The sequence below is a fragment of the Elephantulus edwardii genome, unplaced genomic scaffold (genome assembly GCF_000299155.1).
Source record: "Elephantulus edwardii isolate Elephantulus edwardi_28Jun2011 unplaced genomic scaffold, EleEdw1.0 scaffold00016, whole genome shotgun sequence".
Classification (NCBI taxonomy): domain Eukaryota; kingdom Metazoa; phylum Chordata; class Mammalia; order Macroscelidea; family Macroscelididae; genus Elephantulus; species Elephantulus edwardii.
Genome location: NW_006399766.1, coordinates 14,153,934 through 14,173,071, shown reverse-complemented (window position 1 = coordinate 14,173,071; position 19,138 = coordinate 14,153,934). Strand labels below are relative to the sequence as shown.

Genomic DNA, 19,138 nt, shown 5'->3' with positions numbered 1-19,138 from the left:
ACCTATATGCAGAACAGATTATCCGGGAGGCTGGGCTCTATGAGGAGAAATGTGGGGTCAAGATTGGTGGACGATTTATCAACAATCTGCGTTATGCGGATGATACAACCCTGCTTGCTGAAACTGAAGAGGACCTGAAGCGCCTGCTGCAGAGTGTCAAGGACTGCAGCCTCCAATATGGATTGAGGCTCAATGTCAAGAAAACAAAGATTCTCACCACTGGACCAATTGGCAGCATCAGGATGGATGGTGAAGAGATTGAGATTGTCCACAGCTTTAGTTTGCTTGGCTCCATAGTCAACAGTCTTGGCACCAGCAGCCAGGAAATTAAAAGGCGCATTGCCATGGGAAAGTCTGCTGTTAGGGACCTCTCCAAAGTACTGAAGAGCAATGGTGTCTCTCTAGAGATTAAGGTGCGCCTGATACAGGCCATGGTCTTTGCAATCACCTGTTATGCATCAGAGAGTTAGACAATGACCAAGGAGGCTAGAAAGAGAATTGATGCCTTTGAGCTGTGGTGCTGGAGAAGAGTATTGAGAATACCATGGACTGCTAGGAAAACAAACAGATTTGTCCTGGAAAGGGTTAAACTGGGTGGCTCCTTGGAGGCAAGGATTCTGAGGCTCCGTCTAACATACTTTGGACATGTTGTGAGGAGAGATCGGTCCTTAGAGAGGGACATCATGCTTGGAAGGGTGGAGGCACAGCGCAGGAGAGGAAGGCCCTCTATGAGGTGGATTGATTCAGTGACTGGGATAATCGGGATGGGAGTGTCAGAGACAGTGCGATTGGCACAGGACAGAGCGGAGTTTAGGGCTGTTGTACATAGGGTCGCTATGAGTCGCAAGCGACTCGATGGCACATAACAACAACAAATGGTAAGAAGCTGCGCTCTTATCCCAAAGGCATGTGGTTTGAATCCACCAGCTGCTCCATGGGAGAAGGATGGAGAATCTCCTCCTATGCTACTTACTGCCTCTGAAAACCCACTGGAAGGTCAGCGATTTATCAGTTCTGACTTTCTCTGTGTGTTATTTGTATGTTGATATATATCTATATAAATCTCATGTATCTCTGGTGCCCCAGTGGCAAGAGGCTGCACTGCAATCACGAAGGCATGCAATTCAAGGCCACCAGCTACTTAGTAGGAGAAGGATAGACAATCACTTCCCATGAGATTGACTGCCTCTGAAAAACCTACCAGAGGGTCAGCTATGGGTGGGTTCCAACTTGACAGTACATAACAACAAATATTTTTATATATGATACATATAGATAGAAATATATGTATATATGTATGTACGTATATAGATATATGGTGCGCCTGATACAGTGACTAGGAAGGATAGAAGGAGAATTGATGCCTTTGAGCTGTGGTGCTGGAGAAGAGTATTGAATGTACCGTGGACTGCTCAAAGAACAAACAGATTCATCCTAAAGAGGGTTAAACCAGGCTGCTCCTTGGAGGCAAGGATTCTGAAGCTTCATCTGACATATTTTGGACATGTTGTAAGGAGGAACCAGTCTTTGGAGAGGGACATCATGTTTGGGAGGGTGGAGGGACAGCGCAGGAGAGGAAGACCCTCAATGAGATGGATTGAGTCAGTGGCTGGGATAAAGGGAATAGGTGTGTCGGAGATGATGAGATTGGCACAGGATAAGGCAGAGTTTAGGGCTGTCATACATTGGGTCACTATGAGTCGCAGGCAACTCGACAGCACATAACAACAAATATATAGATATGTATGTATGTATATAGCTAGATATGTATATACATATGTTGTTGTTGTTGTTAAGTGCCATCGAGTCGCAGGTGACTCATAGCGACACTATGAAGGAGAGTCCTCGATGCTTGGGTGCTTTTCATCCTCTCTCCAGGTTCATCGGGTTTCCGGAGGCAAGCTATTATGGAAGTAGATGCCACTCCTCCTTCCAAGTATATACATATATACACCACAAATACATATAAATAGCACAGATTGAAATGAGTCTGAAACACTCTTGCCAAAATTCAGTTAATTTCAGGGCCCCCTTCTCTCCAACCAAATGCCTTTTCCTTCTTCACCAGCATGTGCTTTCTCTCCAGGTGGAAGATCTGAAACTAGCCTACGGCGGTGGCTGTTACCGAAATGTGAATGGAGTGCATGCCTCTGAGCCGGTGCTAGACAGCAGGAGGAGGAACTCTGCCGTGGACGTGACCTTCGCAGCAGAGCTGGAGCGCTCTAAACCAGAGGCTGATCCCACCCTGCTGCATCAGTCCCAGAGCAGTTCCTCTTTTCATTTTATGTATACAGATTCTGTCTTTAACCCTGATCCTGATTCTGACACTGACTTCTTTGAGGAGAAGAGCCCACTAAGCTCCTTCCAAACAAGCTATAAGTTTGCTGACAATTACATGAATACACCTTCTGGCCTCACAAGCAAAGTGAGTCCAGCAAGGCAGCTGACTTATACAGATGTGCCCTACATTCCCTGCACCAGCCAGCAGGTAGATATTATGCCTCCCCAAGTCTTTTTTTATGTGGACCAGCCACCCCAGGTGCCCAGACGGTCTCCAATCATGACAGAGGAAAGGGAAAGGCCAGAGAGTTATCTAGAACCCTCTTCAGTGAAACCAGCTAAAAGAAGTCCAAGGAACATCAGAATGAAGAGCTTGCAGCAAGACTTGCAAGAACTCCAAGAAGCTGTGGCAAGGACTAGCGGGAGGAGTAGCATTAATGTGGATCTCGAAGAGGAAGATCCAATGTTAGAAGATGCATTTGCATGTAACCCTCGAGAGCTAACTCCTAAAAGGTCCCAGAGTCATTCAGATATGAAAACTATCCGTTTTCCTTTTGGGTCTGAATTTAGACCTTTAGGGCCTTGCCCTGCTCTGAGCCGTAAAGCTGACCTATTTACATACATGTTTGCAGAACAGGAGCTTCCAGGAGTTCTAGTGGGTCAGGGGGCAACAGAAAGATATGTAGCTAGTGAATCCAGTGATTCTGAATCAGAGATTCTTAACCCAGACTACTACTCCCTGTATGGTAAAGGAATAAAGTCTCCCATGGCCAGAATCCGCCTGTCTTCTGGAAGTCTACAGTTAGACGAAGAAGATGAAGATGCTTCCTTCAACACATCAAGTGCTGAAGACAGGACTTTGCTAAAACCATGCAATTACTTTTTAGCCTAATATTGTGAACTCTATGAGCACTTCTGGGCCAGTTCCATAGGATCACCTTAGTCTCAAAAGGAGGAACCTCTTTGTTTAAGCCATTTTCATAGTGACTATTAAGTGGCATTAAAGGAATTTCTAATTTTGAATTCCTGGCTTACCAAAGAGCCAGCTCCGTTCCTCCAAAGGCATCATTGCTAGAGCTCCACTCTGCTGTTCCATCTGACAGGACTCAGGAACACGCCTTCTCCCTACTAGCACCGGGTCAAGGTGACAAGGACAACTGTCATCACCATTGTGCATTTTCTTGGAGACATTATAAAGGAAATCCAGGCCCTTCAACACTGAAGAATGGCAACAAAATGGGCTGGCATATGGAATTGAGTTCTCACGTTACGTAGTGATTCAGTAGACATTGACAGTGTTGATGCTTCTCTTCAAACTATATGTTCTTAAAACAATACTTGGACTAAACGTTTCGGTCATCTTTATTGTGTGTGGGCCCCGTACAACTGGTCTTGTTATATGTTAAGGACTTCAATTTTTATTACAAATACATAGGATGACCATGGCCTTCCTACAACCTCAGGAACAAGGTGGTTGCATAAATCATCTCAGCAGAACCCACTCTGAGAATTAATCTAGGATTTGGCAGAATTTTTAAGCCTAGGAAATTAGTAAATTCAATCTATTTCTAAAGCCAGGTCTGTGTTTGATAAGGATATTATGATGCTTGACTTACAAATTCTCTTTCTATTCCTAAATAGGTAGTGAAAGATAAAAGGCTGGTTTATTCTGATACACAAACAGAAACACACATATTGCTAGATTGTATTGCATGTATGTAAGCAAGGAAATGGATGGATGTTGTTTTTAATAAAACATAATGGAAAATCCATTTTGTTTATGAAGATGATGCTTTATAAGGATGGGCTTCCTTTTGTTTCTACCCATTTCACACATCATTGGTTCTGGCCTATGGCTAAGGGAGGAGGCAGTTACAGAACAAAGAAAAGAAGAGAGGGACTGGTGGAAATATCTTTGATCAGGGTGCAGACACAGTAGCGTTGAGAGTGGGCTAAAAAGCATAAAGATAGTACTGAATTCAGGCTGAGTTCATAAGCCAAAATTCTAGTCTTAACTCATTTTGCACTGTTGTTCCAGCATTCTTCTATTTGGGAACTCTATTTTGTGTATTGATTTCAATTTTAAGTGCAGTGATGCAATTATACAGGCAAGTTTATCTTTTGTTCAGAGGGTCGCAATGAGTCGTTGTTGGCTTGATGGCATCTAACAACTACATATATAAACTTGTAGGCAAAAAGATGAAATAGTTCCCTTACATTCCTACTTCTTACATCTGAATCTTCTTTTGATCTCCTTTGTTCCATTCCTTGCCCACATCCTAGTTACTCCCTGTTCTGTTCCTGACCTCATATGTAATATCACATTAAGTTCATCTTCAAACTTTTCGCCAGGGGGGAAAAAAATCAAAGCCAAAACAAACCTCAGATTCCTTTATTGCATATGGCACTCCTTAGTTCAATCTCTAGAAATCTTTGTTAGTTTATATGCTCCAGGGAGTAAAACAAAGTTCAAATCTATGTTATATACTAATAAAGCTATACTTGAAAGCTATAATTAGGATGGCCACATAATTTATTTCCACTTCAGGACCATTTTTTAGTTAAAGGGGGCTCCACCTCTTTTGCCAGGAAGGGAGGCAAAAACTGGGGCAGAAGTTCACTTTAGTTATAAATAATGCTTAATGTGAAGAGTATCTTGTCATTTTCACTGTTCCAACAATAAATAATGCTCCACCAGTAAACTAAAGTGCAATGAGGGGAAACTGAAACCATTAAAATACCACACCACCCCCCCTTCAATGAAACAAACACTGAGGAAGTTCAAATATTTATTTTTAAAACACTCAAAACACTGAAGAGTGCCTCACCTACAGTTTTCAGGACAGATAACAATAATAGATAAGAAGCCATACAAATTGTACCTGTGATGCAGCCATGTCTTACCATTTCAAGAGTTGATTTATAAATGTGTTGCATCTACAAAAATAGTGATTTACCTCTACAGATTACAAATTGTAACTGAGTTGCAACACAGGCAGTGAAAATTTTAATTGATCAATTACTTCAAAATACAAGGCATTAAGAAAGATTGTCACAGTATAGGCACAGATGAAAATCATTTTATTGGCATGTGATACCACAACATCTTGTAACATTTTCAAGAGGGTGCAATGGCCACTGAGGGGAAAAACTGTTTCTTTACTCGTACAACATCTTCACTTTCGAATTTGGCAATGACGTGGACTTAAAAACAATGACTTGTGCAAATCTAAACATTAAAAGCTTAACTATTCAAACTGATCAACATCAATAATCCTACAACTACTGAAATATAGCCCTAGTTCAAGACTTGGGCACCATATATATATACTGAGCTTAAAAGAAAATGGTATTACCTACAAAACAGTACCATAAATATAACTGAATATTAACTGTACAGCCTAACTTACCTTTGAATAGACAGAAACCATCTCATACTATAGTTTTCACATGAATTAGAAAATGTTCCTTTAAATAGCCTTTCAAAAATGAACAAATGATGCAGATGTATCATTAATTATGAAGAACAAAAAAGTATAAATAGTGCACTCGAACAGTTTACTACCATGACAAAAATATGCTTGTGTAAAATATATCAGCTTTTTCCAAAATCCAAGCATGTAATAGGCAATTTTAGTTGGGTTATTTTAACAAATTAAACCAGAAAAATTTATCCAGTATTACCAAATGGCATGTTAAATAAGAGTTAAGTGCCTCTTCTGAAAGGGAAGATATAAATATTGCATACCAGAGTAAATACTACATGTTGTCTGCAAATGACTTCAAGGCAAGTCTCTCAAATATGATAATCATTGAGCTGCCCAGAACATCGTACTAATTTGCTAGAAGAAATCAATACTTTATCAACCTTTATTTCTTAGGGCTTTTTCAAACCTCCTGGTTTAAGAAGACAGGACTTATTTCCACACACGACCAGTAGTCATTTTTAGAATATGATTGTATATTAAAAAAGAGAGAGTTTTTCGATGCTCCGTAATGGACAAGGACTGACATTCTGGATAACTCTGACAACTCTGCATGTTTCTTAAGTGTATAGGTAAATAAGAAGCAAAATATGAAAGGTACTCATCCTAGTCACTTACGTAATGATGACACCTAAAAGCGAAGCTGGATCTCAACCTCTACTACAATACAGACAAAACTATTTTATTCAAAGTTACTCCTTACAAAATAATCTCTTCACAATAGAAAATGATAAACATGATGACAAAATAATAAAAAATGTTCTTCTAAATCTTCCATCACAAATACGTTGTAAAGATCCACAAGGCACATGGACTTTATGAGTAAAGCACTGTTAAACTCGAAGTAACGTCTGTGGGTTTCTCTGGATTCGTAGGCAACACAAGCCAATCATAAGGTGTTTCTTAAGAGGATTCATCTGCTGCACACCTGGAAAATGTATTTCAGAAAACACCTCTTAAATCAATGCAATAGTATACATGTTTATATTTCTCATCTGTATGAACTGTGCAATGAAAGAACTAATTTCATAAACGAGGTACATTCTTTTCTCTTGACTCTCATCTATCTGTAGATGTTCAAACACATTTCAGAACTCACTTCTCTATCTGACTAGGCAATTTCCAAATGATTTGTTTGCATTTGGAAAGTGGAGGGGGAGTTTGCCATCAAAATCAAAGGGATTTTATCTTCCCTCAATGAAAGCATTGTAAGAAGGGCTTGAATATGCAGGGTTTAGGGCTATTATACATAGGGTCAACTCGACGGCACATAACAACAACAACAATCAAATAGATCTATGTAAGTATATGCTTTTATAGACTATACAGCTGGTTTCCACTTTATGTAAGTGACATCATAAATACAAAGAAACGCAAAAATGGACTGAGCAGAGATAAAATGGGGTTAAGGCTATAATTAGTGTACTTCATAATACTTAGCTTGAGCTAAGAGGTATAATATGGAGAGGGTTAAACTAGACTGCTCCTTGGAGGTAAGGATTCTGAGGCTCCGTCTGATATACTTTGGACCGGCCCTTGGAGAGGGACATCGTGCTTGGAAGGGTGGAGGGACAGCGTAGGAGGGGAAGGCCCTCTATGAGGTGGATTGATTCAGTGACTGGGTAATCGGGATGGGTGTGTTGGAGACAGTGAGACTGGCAAGTGATAGAGGAGGGTTTAGGGCTGTTGTACATAGGGTTGCTATGAGTCACAAGGGACTCGACGGTACATAACAACAACATGTATGCATACAAATGTCTTGTTTAAAAAGAAATTTTAAATTTAACATAAGGATTTTATTTTTTAATGTGATTACAGTTACTAGTTCTAAGAGGCAATATAGAAATAGAATGGAAACGTAAAAATCTTCTCTAAATTAAAACAACTATGAGATGTCATCTCACCCCAGGCAAAACAGCAAAATTTAACACAGAACAGCAAGCAACAAATGCTGGCGAGGTTGTGGAGAAAATCTTCTCTAAATGGTAATGGGCCCTTCTAGACAAAATTCTTCCCTTAACTTTTTGTATGTAGGCAAAACTTGGCATCATACGCATTGGAAGCTATATGAAGAGTGTGTTTCTTCAAATGGTGAAGGTAGTGACAAGAAAGCAAGCAAGCTTTCCTAGATGATATTTCTTAAACCTTCCACCACCAAGTAGATTCTGGCTCATAGTGATGCTGTACGGGGCTTCAGAGGTTCTCAAGATGGGAGGGGACCGCCCACCTTGTTACCCCCAGAGAGTGTCTGGTAGAGTTGAACCATGGACCTTTCAGTTAGCAGCCTGATACACGCACTATGTCACCAGAACTCTTCAGATGATGTTTACAAGTGACCAAATAAGGATATGCTTGGTCACCATTTGTCTATAGTCTCAGCTAGCAGGGAAAAAGCAGGGAGTTCTGGTGGCTTAGTGGTAAGGATTTGCACAGACAACCCCAAACCACATGGTTCAAATCCGCCTGCTGCTTCATGGGAGAAAGATGGACAACCAATCTCCTCCTGTGCAACTCAGTGTCTCTGAAAACTCACTGGAAGGTCAGCTATAAGTCAGCTCTGACTCAGTGGCGTACAACAAACAGCAGGAAAAAGAAAAACAAAACAAAAGAGATCTTTTCATTCCATGGAAAATGGCTGTGTAATGTCTGAAAACTAATAGTTGTGAAAATAACACAAAGCAAATACAAAGGCAAGATCTCTCTTGGAGCTCAAATCCAGTGGCTACACCACGGCAGAAAGGTGGGCAATCTCTTCCGATGCAGCTTACAGCCCTTGCAAACCTGCTGGAGGGTCAGCCATGAGTTGGCTTCTCATTACCAGGGGCCAAAGGGATATTTAAGACAGTCAGTGGATACCACTACTCAAAGGCACATGACCATTAAAAAGAGATTTTGTGCAGTAAAAAGTTTTAACAATGGAAAGTGCCTTTGTTAGAAATAATATATCAAAAAAATTAAAAAAAAAAGAAATAATATATCAAAGAAATGATACTACATCATAAATTAACATTTAAGAGGTTGTACTAGGAAAATGTTAAATGACATTTGAAGCTTACTTTTGAAATTTTTCAATCAATTTCTTCACCATTTTATCAGTAATGCCAGGACATGCGGCCTCAGCCACAATGATACTCTTCTCCAGCTCTTCAATAGCCTGGTTACGGATCACATTGTTCTCATCCTGCTGTTTAAGCTGAGAAAAGACCAAAAGATAAAACACAGAAACAAACAATCAAAACCCCCCCACTCTACACCACTTAAAAGAGATTTCCAAAATTAACGGAACTGTGCTTACCTCAGCAAATGCAGGTGTGATGATCATGGACAAGCAGCTCAGGGTTTGCACGAAATCTTGCTCCTTTGAATAATATTGTTTAATATGTGAAAAGGAAAATGGTTATTCGTGGTTTTTCTTTGTTACTGTATAACATTATGCATTAATAATTTGTTTAGTATTTTCAGGGACTTATTTGTTGTAAATACTTTTTTTCTTTTTTACTCAAAAAGAATTTAATGCAGAGACAGGCAAAATACAGAGACCAATGCTGGATTTAAGGATTCACTGAACAAATGACAACAGTAAGCAGTTCCACTAAACTCTGAGGTTAAAATTCAAACTTAAACTCATTTAAGACCAATAAATGCTTCTTTAGTCTTGAATTAAAAAAACAAAACACAACACACACACACACACACACACACAACCCCAAAAAAACCCACAAAAAACAAAACACAAACCCACAAGCACAAACAAACTACAACAGACCAGTTAGGATGGAAGGACTTAATGAGTTTGAAAATGTGTTCTCTGAAATGACTTTTTTTTTAAAAATGGAAATGGATATTTACAGCAACGTAATGGAATATACAGGAAATTCCATAGAATGTACAGATAGAAAATTAGAATTGCTAAGTGACTTTAGCAACATTAATAGAAGGTAGTGTTACAAGATTCAATGATAATATTCAGGTAGTTTGGTTGTGGGTTTTTTTTTTTTAAATTTTATGCTGGTTGGTTTACAAAGTTTAAAGACATTATTTTCACTCCAGATCTTTCCCATTTCCTTCACACCCCTCACCCCCAAATAGGGTCGCAAATACCTTCATTAATCCCTCTCCTCCCTCAAATGGTCTTGTATATAGTGCAAGTCCTAACGCTTCCTCTCCTCACCGATTCCCATTCATTATCTCTGGTGGCTCAGTGGTAAAGTGCACTGCCAACCCAAGGGTGGGTGGTTTAAATTCACCAGCTGCTCTGCAGTAGGATGATGGGCAATCCCCTCTCATGCGACTTACCTCTGAAAACCTGCTGCAGGCTCAGCTACGGGTCAGTTCCATCCCGAAGGTACTCAACAACATCCAAAAAGCCTCTAACTTCTAGTATTACAATGCTGTTGCTGTTCTTGGTTGCCATGAAGTCACGGTGACTCCATGCACAATAGAATAAAATGACGTCCCTGTATCATCCTCAGGAGGCCTGGACTATTGTGATCTCTGGAACATACGCTGGCTGATTTTGGAAGTAGATCGCCAGGCCTTCCTTCCTGGTCCATCTTAATCTGGAAGCTCTGCTGAAACCCGTTCAGCATCATGGCAAAAGACTGGCCTCCACCAAGAGATGGAAAGAATTCTACCACTAAACTACTAATGCCTCACAAATATAATATATAGCTATCAATCCACTGGGTCAACAAACTGCATGGAAAGGGTAGCAATTACCACTTAAAATGACTTCTATTACCTTTTCTTAATTAACTCCAAGCTAAAGAAAAAAAAAAATGAAGCACAGTACGTACCACATTGAGGCAGACAGATATTTAAGGTTACTAAATTCTACCAATTTTTGGCCACCACAATCTCACTCCACAGATTGAAAAAGACATAAGCACAGTACGTACCATATTGAGGCAGACAGGTTTTCAAGGTTACTAAATGCTAACAATTTCTGGCCACCACAATCTCACTCCACAGATTGAAAAAGGCCCCCAGGGGGCAGGGATGGCACCTATGTACATACCGCTCCATTCTGTAGTTTTTTGGGATCAGGCTTCTTCCGCACTGTGGTAAAGCTCCATTCAGGATGCATACTGCTTTCCCTGCTGCTGGACTCCCTACAGAGATTGCCAAAGATCCCTTGATAAGTTGCTAAATAATTCAGCTTGATGAAAGCACTCAATCACAGTAGCCATGAGCTGGTGAAGAGGTTAATTGCCCTTGATGCATTGTTTTGCTTTTTAAAATAACAGTGTGTTTAAAATCACCAGATCTCATATGCAGGCGGATGCCACTGCTAGCAATATCACTTGCAGTCGCTTCTTATAGATGCTTGTTCTCCACACCCTCCCCTCTTCCCACTGACTGATCCAGCATCTACAGCCTTGTGGCTTATGATTTTTTTAAACAGTTCTATGAGGGACTCCTATGGCAGCGAAGGTGAACCACCACTGGAAACAGGGTAAAAACATCCTGGATTCCCCCCCCCCCAAAACCTATGCAATATCCTTCTTTTTTATTTTCTTTTTAAATTGTGGGACAAATCTATACAACAAAACAGTTACCAAACTCATCAACTTTTTACACGGTAATTCAGTCACAATGATTACCTTCTTTATTTTGTGCAACTGTTAGAAATAGCCGTTTCCAATATATTTTATCACTATTAACAGAAACCCCATGCCCTGAAAGAGTAAACTTCCCTGTCCACCGCTAGTAACCACCAGTAAGTCTGGGTCCTACATATTTGCCAGTTGCAGTTAAGTGGCCTCAGCAAATGTAGGTGTGATTATTATAGACAAAGAGCTCAGGGTTTGCACAGAGATGATACAATATTTCTCCCTCTGCGAATGACATTGTTAACTTAGCATGATAGTCTCAAGCGTCATCTATGCTGTGGCATGCATCACGACGTTATTTCTGCTCCTGTACATACATGTTATAAACATATATGTGCCACATTTTGTATGTCTATTTATCATCCACTTATGGACATTTCAATTGTTTCCAACTTTTAAAAAAGCTATTGGGAATCATCCTCCAATGCATATTGCATTGGCGTGGAGGTTTCTGTTTGTGTTCCTGCATTTCAAATATTTCAGGTATGACAATTTCTTATAGGTGCAGAAATGGGAAGGAATTATTCAAAAGAATTAAAGGAATTCACTGCTGCTTAGCCAGTGGAAGAGTAAGTCGTGGTGCAGCCGGCAGACTTTCTTAGTTGGAATTAAGCTAGGGACTTCAGAGGCTGCATTTGTCATGTAAATACTATAGTCACAAAACATTAACTTTTTCAGGGAGTAAAAATCGTATAGCAATGAATACTCAAATGTGCCAATCTGGTGATGGTTTGGTACATGGCAAAAGGTAAGAAAGTCTAGAAGTCAGTTTTCCAGAGAACTTGTTCAGGGGATCAGCCAACTATGAAAAGATACTACTCATTAATACTTTGAACAAATGAATGCAAGTTCCTCAATTTAATCTTGGTCTCAAAATTTGTAATATACTCCAGCATCCACTAGGGGTAACACTGAGACCACTGAAATCTAGAGCTAGTCACTCCCGAGGAAGACGTTTCCCAAATCATTTCTACTCCACAAACTCTGATTCAAGATTTTCCCATTTGCTCTGGCAAAACCTTGGAATATGGCTGAGATTTTAGGTGCAAGCGTGAGCTTATTGGATAACAGCTAATGTAACATGAGCTGCTATTACCAAAAACTTAAACTAATTGTACATACGAATCTGAGCTCTCGGAATCCGATTCATCATCACTGTGTCCTTCTGCCTTCCATCTCTTGAATCGATCGATGAGTTCGGTCAAGTAAGACGTTTTCTTTGAGTTTTTCACAATGAATTTGTGTTTCAGAAGTTCCTTAGCAGTAGGGCGCTAAAGAAATTTTTAAAAAGGGAGATAATGAATGTTTTTAGGCTCATGATAAGAAATAGTAAGAAGCCATGTGGATGAAGTGGAGAGGTACAGCTTTCAAGGACAACTAAAATGGTGTTCTATAACAGCTAATTCTAATTTTGAAGCGTCTCAGACCTTGGTTACCAGTCTCTTAAGCCCAATAGACAAGATGTGACCTCCCAACCCGAAAGCTACCAAGGCAGGGCCTACGCACAAGCAGAGAAACACATGGCAGGGTTTAGAAAAGAGGGTAAAAATGTAATGACATTTCAAAATAGGGCTTAAGGTATTTGTGTCATATTTATCATAAAATGAAAAAATAAAGGAAATGAGTCAGTCTGTGACTTGGTTATCATCTATCTATACAGACTCAAGAAGATGCAGGAGAAGGAGCAAAGGAACTCTGGATCTTGTTAAGAACTGTCTTGTCATTGCTGTTGTTGGATCCTGTCGACTGGATGATGACCAATGGCTCTGAACCCTGCCCTATCCTGTGCCGCTCTCCTCATCTTTGATGTCCCTGAGCGCATTGTTAGAGTCGCTGAGACAATCGATCTTGTTAAAGGTCTTCCTCTCTTTCACTAAACCTCCACTTTTCCCACCCTACAGTACGTGAGGCGAACCCTCACCATTTGTGCCTCTAAGGAGCAGCCTGGTTTCCCTTTCTCCAAGACGTAGGTGCTTGTTCTTCTTGGCAATCCTCATTTCCAACACCACAGCTCAAAGGCATCAATTCTTTTAATGTCATCCTTACTCACTAACTCAGATGCAGAGCAAGTAATTAATTGAAAAGACCATGGCTTGGATCAGGAGAATCTCAAGTCTCTGTGCTGACCTCATCGCTCCATAGCATCTTAGAGAGGTGCTTGACAGTAGCTTTTTCCAATGCAACACATCTTTTGATGTTTGGACTGTTGGTATCAAGGGTATTGACTAGAATTTGTGATACAGAGGGAAGAACCAGGTTCCTGAATGACCTCAGACAATTTCCACACACATTCTACACCTCACTGGAGAAAAAGCCACCTAGGTCGCATGCAGACCTAATGATAGAAAAGAAACAGTAGTGACAGCAGTGTATACTCACGAATGCTGGATCTTTGTTCAAGCAAGCATCAACGAACTCCTTGAAGGACCTGCTGAATTCTCCGATAAGAGTTGGAGGATTGTTTTTGGGAATAAGAAACAGAACTCTCATTGGATGCATGTCAGAGTTAGGTGGCTCTCCTTTGGCAAGTTCAATAGCAGTGATTCCCAAAGACCAGATGTCAGCCTAAGGTAAGAGAAAGAAAAGAAGCATCACCTCAAAACTCCATTCCGACAGACTGCCCACAAAATATCCTGTGGAATTAATGTAGCTCAAGAAAATGCAGTATTAATAGACATTTACTAATAGAATTCGTTCCTTGGAAAGGGACACCATGCTTGGAAAGGCGGAGGGACGGTGAAGAAGAGGAACAGCCTCAACCAGGTGGACTGACTGACATAGTGACTGCAACAAGTCTGTCAAGAAATGGGGAGGATTGTGCAGGATAGAACGGGTTCGTATGTGCTGTTCATAGGGTCCCTGTGGGTTGTACTCAACCTGAAGGCACCTAACCACAAGAACAGAGAAAAATACAGACATTTATTGAATTTTGTGTTGTGTGCCAGGCATCAACCTAGGCAGCAGGAATTCAGACCGTGACTAAGACAGACAAAAATCTCTGCTCTTCTATCCTAGAAGGGGAGACCTATAAGTAACTATGTAACACAATGAGAGATGTGTGCTAAGTTCTGTGAGGAACATAAGCAGGGCAAAACAATAATGAATGACAGGGCTAAGGGGCGGCAAATCCCCACAGGGTGATCAGGAAGGGTAATATTTAAACAGATACCTGAGTGGGAGGAAACCAAAAACCTCAAGGAAGTTCTGCCTTAAAGCAACCCTCCAGTGAGCTGCCACAACTAAAAATCTGTCCAGGAAGAGAGGAGCAGTCGATGGATTCAAACTGCCACACCTGTGGTTAGCAGCCAGATTTAACAGAGTGAAGGGTCATTTAAAACAGAAAAGAGCAAATGTAAAGAAAGGTCCTGAGGCAGACTGTGCTTTCCATGCATGAGGAACAGCAAAAGACACAGACGCACTGTGGTTGCAGCAGAGAGGATCAAGATGAGGAGGGAGGGAGGGAGGGAGGAGAGGATCAAGATGAGGAGGGAGGGAGGGAGGGAGGGGGGAGGAAGGAAGGAAGGAAGGAAAGAAGCCAAAGGTCAATCAGAGAGAGCCTCAAAATTAACAGGAAGGATACCCGGGATTTTACTCCAAGGGTAATGAACATCCATCAAAGGGAATGTTAGCAACATCAAGGAAAGTTCATTAGCAAAATCTGACAAGCTTTTAAGCTTCAATCATGGGCTGTCTTGATTTTCATTTCAAGGTCTTGAAATGAAAATCAAGACAGTCCATGAAACAGAACAGCACAGTGCATAAAACTTATTATAAGCAAAAGTTTACTCCGGTAAGCCCTTACTTTTGAGTCATAAGCAGACTGTTGAATAACTTCAGGAGCCATCCAAAATGGTGTTCCCACAAAGGTATTTCTTTTAATCTGTGTATCTGTCAGCTGGCCAGCAACTCCAAAGTCAGCAAGTTTGACATCTCCTTGTTCTGAGAGCAAGACATTGGCAGCTAGGAGGCAAAAAACCCAGGAATGATGAAACCCAGCTTCCACAGAATGCATCTATTTTTCTCAAGCTCATCAGAAGGCGTTTGTGTACCTTTTATGTCCCGGTGAATTTTCTTCTCTGAATGCAGATAGTCCAGACCTTTCAAAATCTCTTTTAGCATGGTAGCAATCTGGAACTCATCAAATGGGCCAGCTCGAAGCTGGGGGAGGGGAACACAGAGACAGGCATATAAAAGTTTAGAAAACCAAAGTTCAAAATTGATAGCATCTTCAAATAATGGGATAACATAACTACACAAAGTCTTTCTACTTCTTAAACATGAGAGGCAACTTCTACAAGGTGGGGGAGAAATGAAATTATTATGTGATTTGCAAACTTTCAATCAAAATTTGTAATAGGGAAAAAAAATTTTAAAAGTGGGGAGAGAGAATAAAAGAGCCAAGGGCTTAAGAGGCTTTTAAATTTATGTTTAAATGCATTTCAATCACTCACTCATGTACATTTTATTTGATTACTTTCATTACATTTAATCAGTGCCATTATTTACATCTTTGCTGTCACCTCCTTTTCTTTTCACCCTATGCATCTATCTCTGTTCTCAACCCTTCCCCTCCTACCCCTGTCAAACCCTCCATGATTGTTTCTATCTGTATGTAACCTTTTCTTTAGATTGATTCTCCGCCCACCACCACATTCAATCAGGTATGCACATCCTGGTCAAAACTGCTAATTTCGAAACACACAATGTCTGATTGTCCATTCATTTCAGATTGACCTTCCTTTCATCTAGTCCTAGACAGCTGAAGAGTAGGTGATTAAATTTAGCCTTGAAAAATAATTACATGCACTTTTACTTATATGCTCGGTAAAAAAAACCATCTGAGGTTCCTGAATATCTACATGAAAAACATAACAAATATGCTTAATGACAGAAAAAAAGAACCTTTTTTAAATTCTGTTTTTCCAGATGGGGAATGAAAAGGAAATCAACAACTTCATTTTCAGCATTCACTGTTAAAAAAGATATTAAATATTTACACTAAACTGATTTTTAGATCAGATAGTCCCTAAAACCCAACACGATTGTATGAGTCAACAACGGCACAAGGCCTTCTGAGGCTCAAAGTGAAAGCTTAGCCGGGAATATAATAATTCTGCTTTTCAGACTTTCATTGTTTTTCATAAAGTCAAATTGTGGAGGGATAAAATTTTTCAAATAAATGTAACTCCTTTCCCTTTCTTTCCTGATCCCTGTCCCAAAGCCAGTAGTTCCAACTGGACTACAAGGAAAGCTATGATTAGGTTTCAGGAGAATTTGTAATGGAATATATGAAAATCTCCCCTTAAAAAGAAAGAGTTATTTTAAAAATCTGGTACCTCATAAAGCACAAACACTGGACTGTACAATATTATTACAGGAAAGGGTGGGAATCAAAAGTCCAAGCTTGAGGTAGAGTTGTGTTTGCTGGGAGGAGGGGCGAGGTGGTGAAAATCAAACCCTGCCTGCTCTACCACAAGCTGGGACGGACTCCCAGATCTCTGGCACCTTGTGTGTCTCTTCGGAATGTGAATGCCATATTTATGCCGAATAAAGGACACTTTCATGTTGAAATGTAACAGCTGAAAATAGAACCCATGCTCCCGGCTTCACCATTTAATTATCAACTGTTCTCTGTATATACAGTACATGGTAGAGACTTCTGGAGTTCAATAGGTCCCTTTCCTAGGTAACATTATCTATTTACTTTCAAATCTACCAATTTCCACTTCCAAAGGTTTCTATTTAAACAGTACTGATTAAAGTAATTCTAAAAGGTGAAAATGGCACATTATTTTAATGATTACTAGCAACGAAATCGTGGAGTGCTACTAAATGGCTCAAGGACAAATGTCACACCACTTAATGATGGCTTAATCTCACTGATCACAGTGTACCATCTGATAGAACCAGAGCAACTATCTATATGGTTGCCTGCTCAACTACTAGCTGAAAGGTAGGCAGTTCAAACGTACCTAAAACTACCTCAAAATGCAGGCCTGGCTCTCTGCTTGTAAAGGGTCACAGTAGAACCATGCTGTGCTCCCAACCCTGAAGCTGCACCTCTCTGGCCCTTTGAATCCACAAGCAGGTCCATGAGAGAAAGAGGAGCAATCTCTTCCCATGGGACTTCATGCTCTGAAAATCCCCTGGAGGGTCAGCTCTGAGTTCATTACAGCTCAGTGGCACATCACCACCACCGCCACCACAACTGGCTGAGTGTATGCATGCTCTTTTAATATCCTTTCATCTGTTGACTGGTACTTAGCTTGTTTCTACCTTTTGACTACTGTGAATAACGCTGTAATGAGTATCAGCGGAATCTTTGCTTTCCATCTTTTTGGTAGAGTGGAGTTCCTCTACCCGGGTCATATCCTAGTTTTCTCTTAAGTGTTTTGAGGAACCTTGTCTTCCAAAATGGCTGCTGCATTCCCGCCAGCAATGAATAGGAGTTCCCATTTCCCTCCATTCTTGCCAGCCTCCATTCTTTTCTCACTCATTCTTGTAGGAGTGAAAAGCTATCTTACTGTGGCTTTGATTTTGCCTTTCTCCGTTGACTAAAGAGGACAGGCATCTTTTCATGAGTTTGGTGGCCATCTGGATGGGGTCATCAGGGGCTGAGTGGAGGAGGGAGTGGGAATAACTGGGACGGCACTATCACACTGATTAAGGTCAGGGCTGCATAGTTACATAGTTACAATGACTGTAACTGCTATGTTTTACACCTGTATAGAGTTGACATTTTCAAAAGCAGTGTGACAGATAACAGTAACAACTATATCAACACAAGAAAGAAAACAAATGAAAAATTGTTAAGGCTTGCAGTGCACATCCAAATACTTCAAGAGATTTAGTTTCTTAGAAGTTTAAGATTATGGCTTCATGGGGCCTGCCAATTAACTGGTTTTAGAACATGTTTATTATCTCCTAGTGCTACCTCCTACTTGGATGTGCTTTCAAGTGACCGACCAAAGCTTCACAATTTGTCTCTATTCACCTGCAGCAACAGTAGAAGAAGGAGAGTTAGGCATTGGAGGGAGAAATCCCTCCAGGAACAGCTGTCTCCTTTGCTATGGGACCAGAAAAAGCAGATGGTAGCTGGCAACCATTATTCACCATTCTGATCTAGGAGTCTGCTAGAAGACTCTAAATCAAGAGGAGGAAGTAAAGACTAGAATTTGAGTTGACTACAACTCATAGTGAACCTATGAACAAGAGACAATCTGTAAACGTTAAAAGATCCCCTAATGTTGGTATTCAAAACCAACCAATTGCTTAGCATATCTATCCAAAAAATGTCTGCCTTAGAATTTATGTTCTTTAAAGAGCTATCAAAGTTGACAACAGCAACTGGAAAGCTCAGACAGAAACCCTAGGAGACAGTGATTCTGTTAGTGAAGGAGGAACAATTCAGAAAGGAAGGCTCAGAATGGTTGACATGAAGAATGTACTCAGTGTTACTAAGTGATACATGTAGAAACAGTAGGATTTGTGCACGTCTCCTTGGGTATATTGTTACAACAATAACAAAAGAAATAGAACTGTTTTAAAAGGGCTAGGTGACAAGGCAAATAGAAATAAGACCATTTACTCCAAGAGTAGAGTCAGGTCTGACTCTATACGCACGATGGAACAGCAGGGTTGTCTCTCAGAGAGGAGAGAGTGAGGACAAATAAACTCAAGTTTTAGGAAATAAGAATTCGATGCAAAAAAGGAATGACCTAACTGAAATTCATTAAACCTGAGTTGAATTCCTGGAGGTAG

The 19,138-nt window shown here is 40.4% G+C and overlaps 2 protein-coding genes across 3 annotated transcripts in view; one reads left to right on the top strand and one right to left on the bottom strand.

The window, feature by feature from the left end:
- Positions 1–3,309, top strand: part of FRMD7 (FERM domain containing 7) — an 85,843-nt gene extending 82,534 nt beyond the window's left edge. The window contains exon 12 of one of the 2 annotated variants that reach the window (XM_006881800.1): positions 2,087–3,309. In XM_006881800.1, the coding sequence (XP_006881862.1) occupies positions 2,087–3,172 (1,086 nt within the window). In that variant the 3' untranslated portion in view covers positions 3,173–3,309. The remainder of the gene's footprint in view (positions 1–2,086) is intronic. The other variant, XM_006881801.1, reaches the window with a different exon arrangement.
- A 3,245-nt stretch (positions 3,310–6,554) lies between these two features.
- LOC102868586 (serine/threonine-protein kinase MST4-like) overlaps positions 6,555–19,138 on the bottom strand; it is a 63,719-nt gene continuing 51,135 nt past the window's right edge. Inside the window, exons 5-12 of the mRNA XM_006881799.1 lie at positions 15,427–15,535; positions 15,180–15,337; positions 13,757–13,942; positions 12,500–12,648; positions 10,783–10,876; positions 9,061–9,123; positions 8,822–8,958; positions 6,555–6,693 (exon numbers count right to left, since the gene is read on the bottom strand). Of these exons, the coding sequence (XP_006881861.1) occupies positions 6,669–6,693; positions 8,822–8,958; positions 9,061–9,123; positions 10,783–10,876; positions 12,500–12,648; positions 13,757–13,942; positions 15,180–15,337; positions 15,427–15,535 (921 nt within the window). The 3' untranslated portion in view covers positions 6,555–6,668. The remainder of the gene's footprint in view (positions 6,694–8,821; positions 8,959–9,060; positions 9,124–10,782; positions 10,877–12,499; positions 12,649–13,756; positions 13,943–15,179; positions 15,338–15,426; positions 15,536–19,138) is intronic.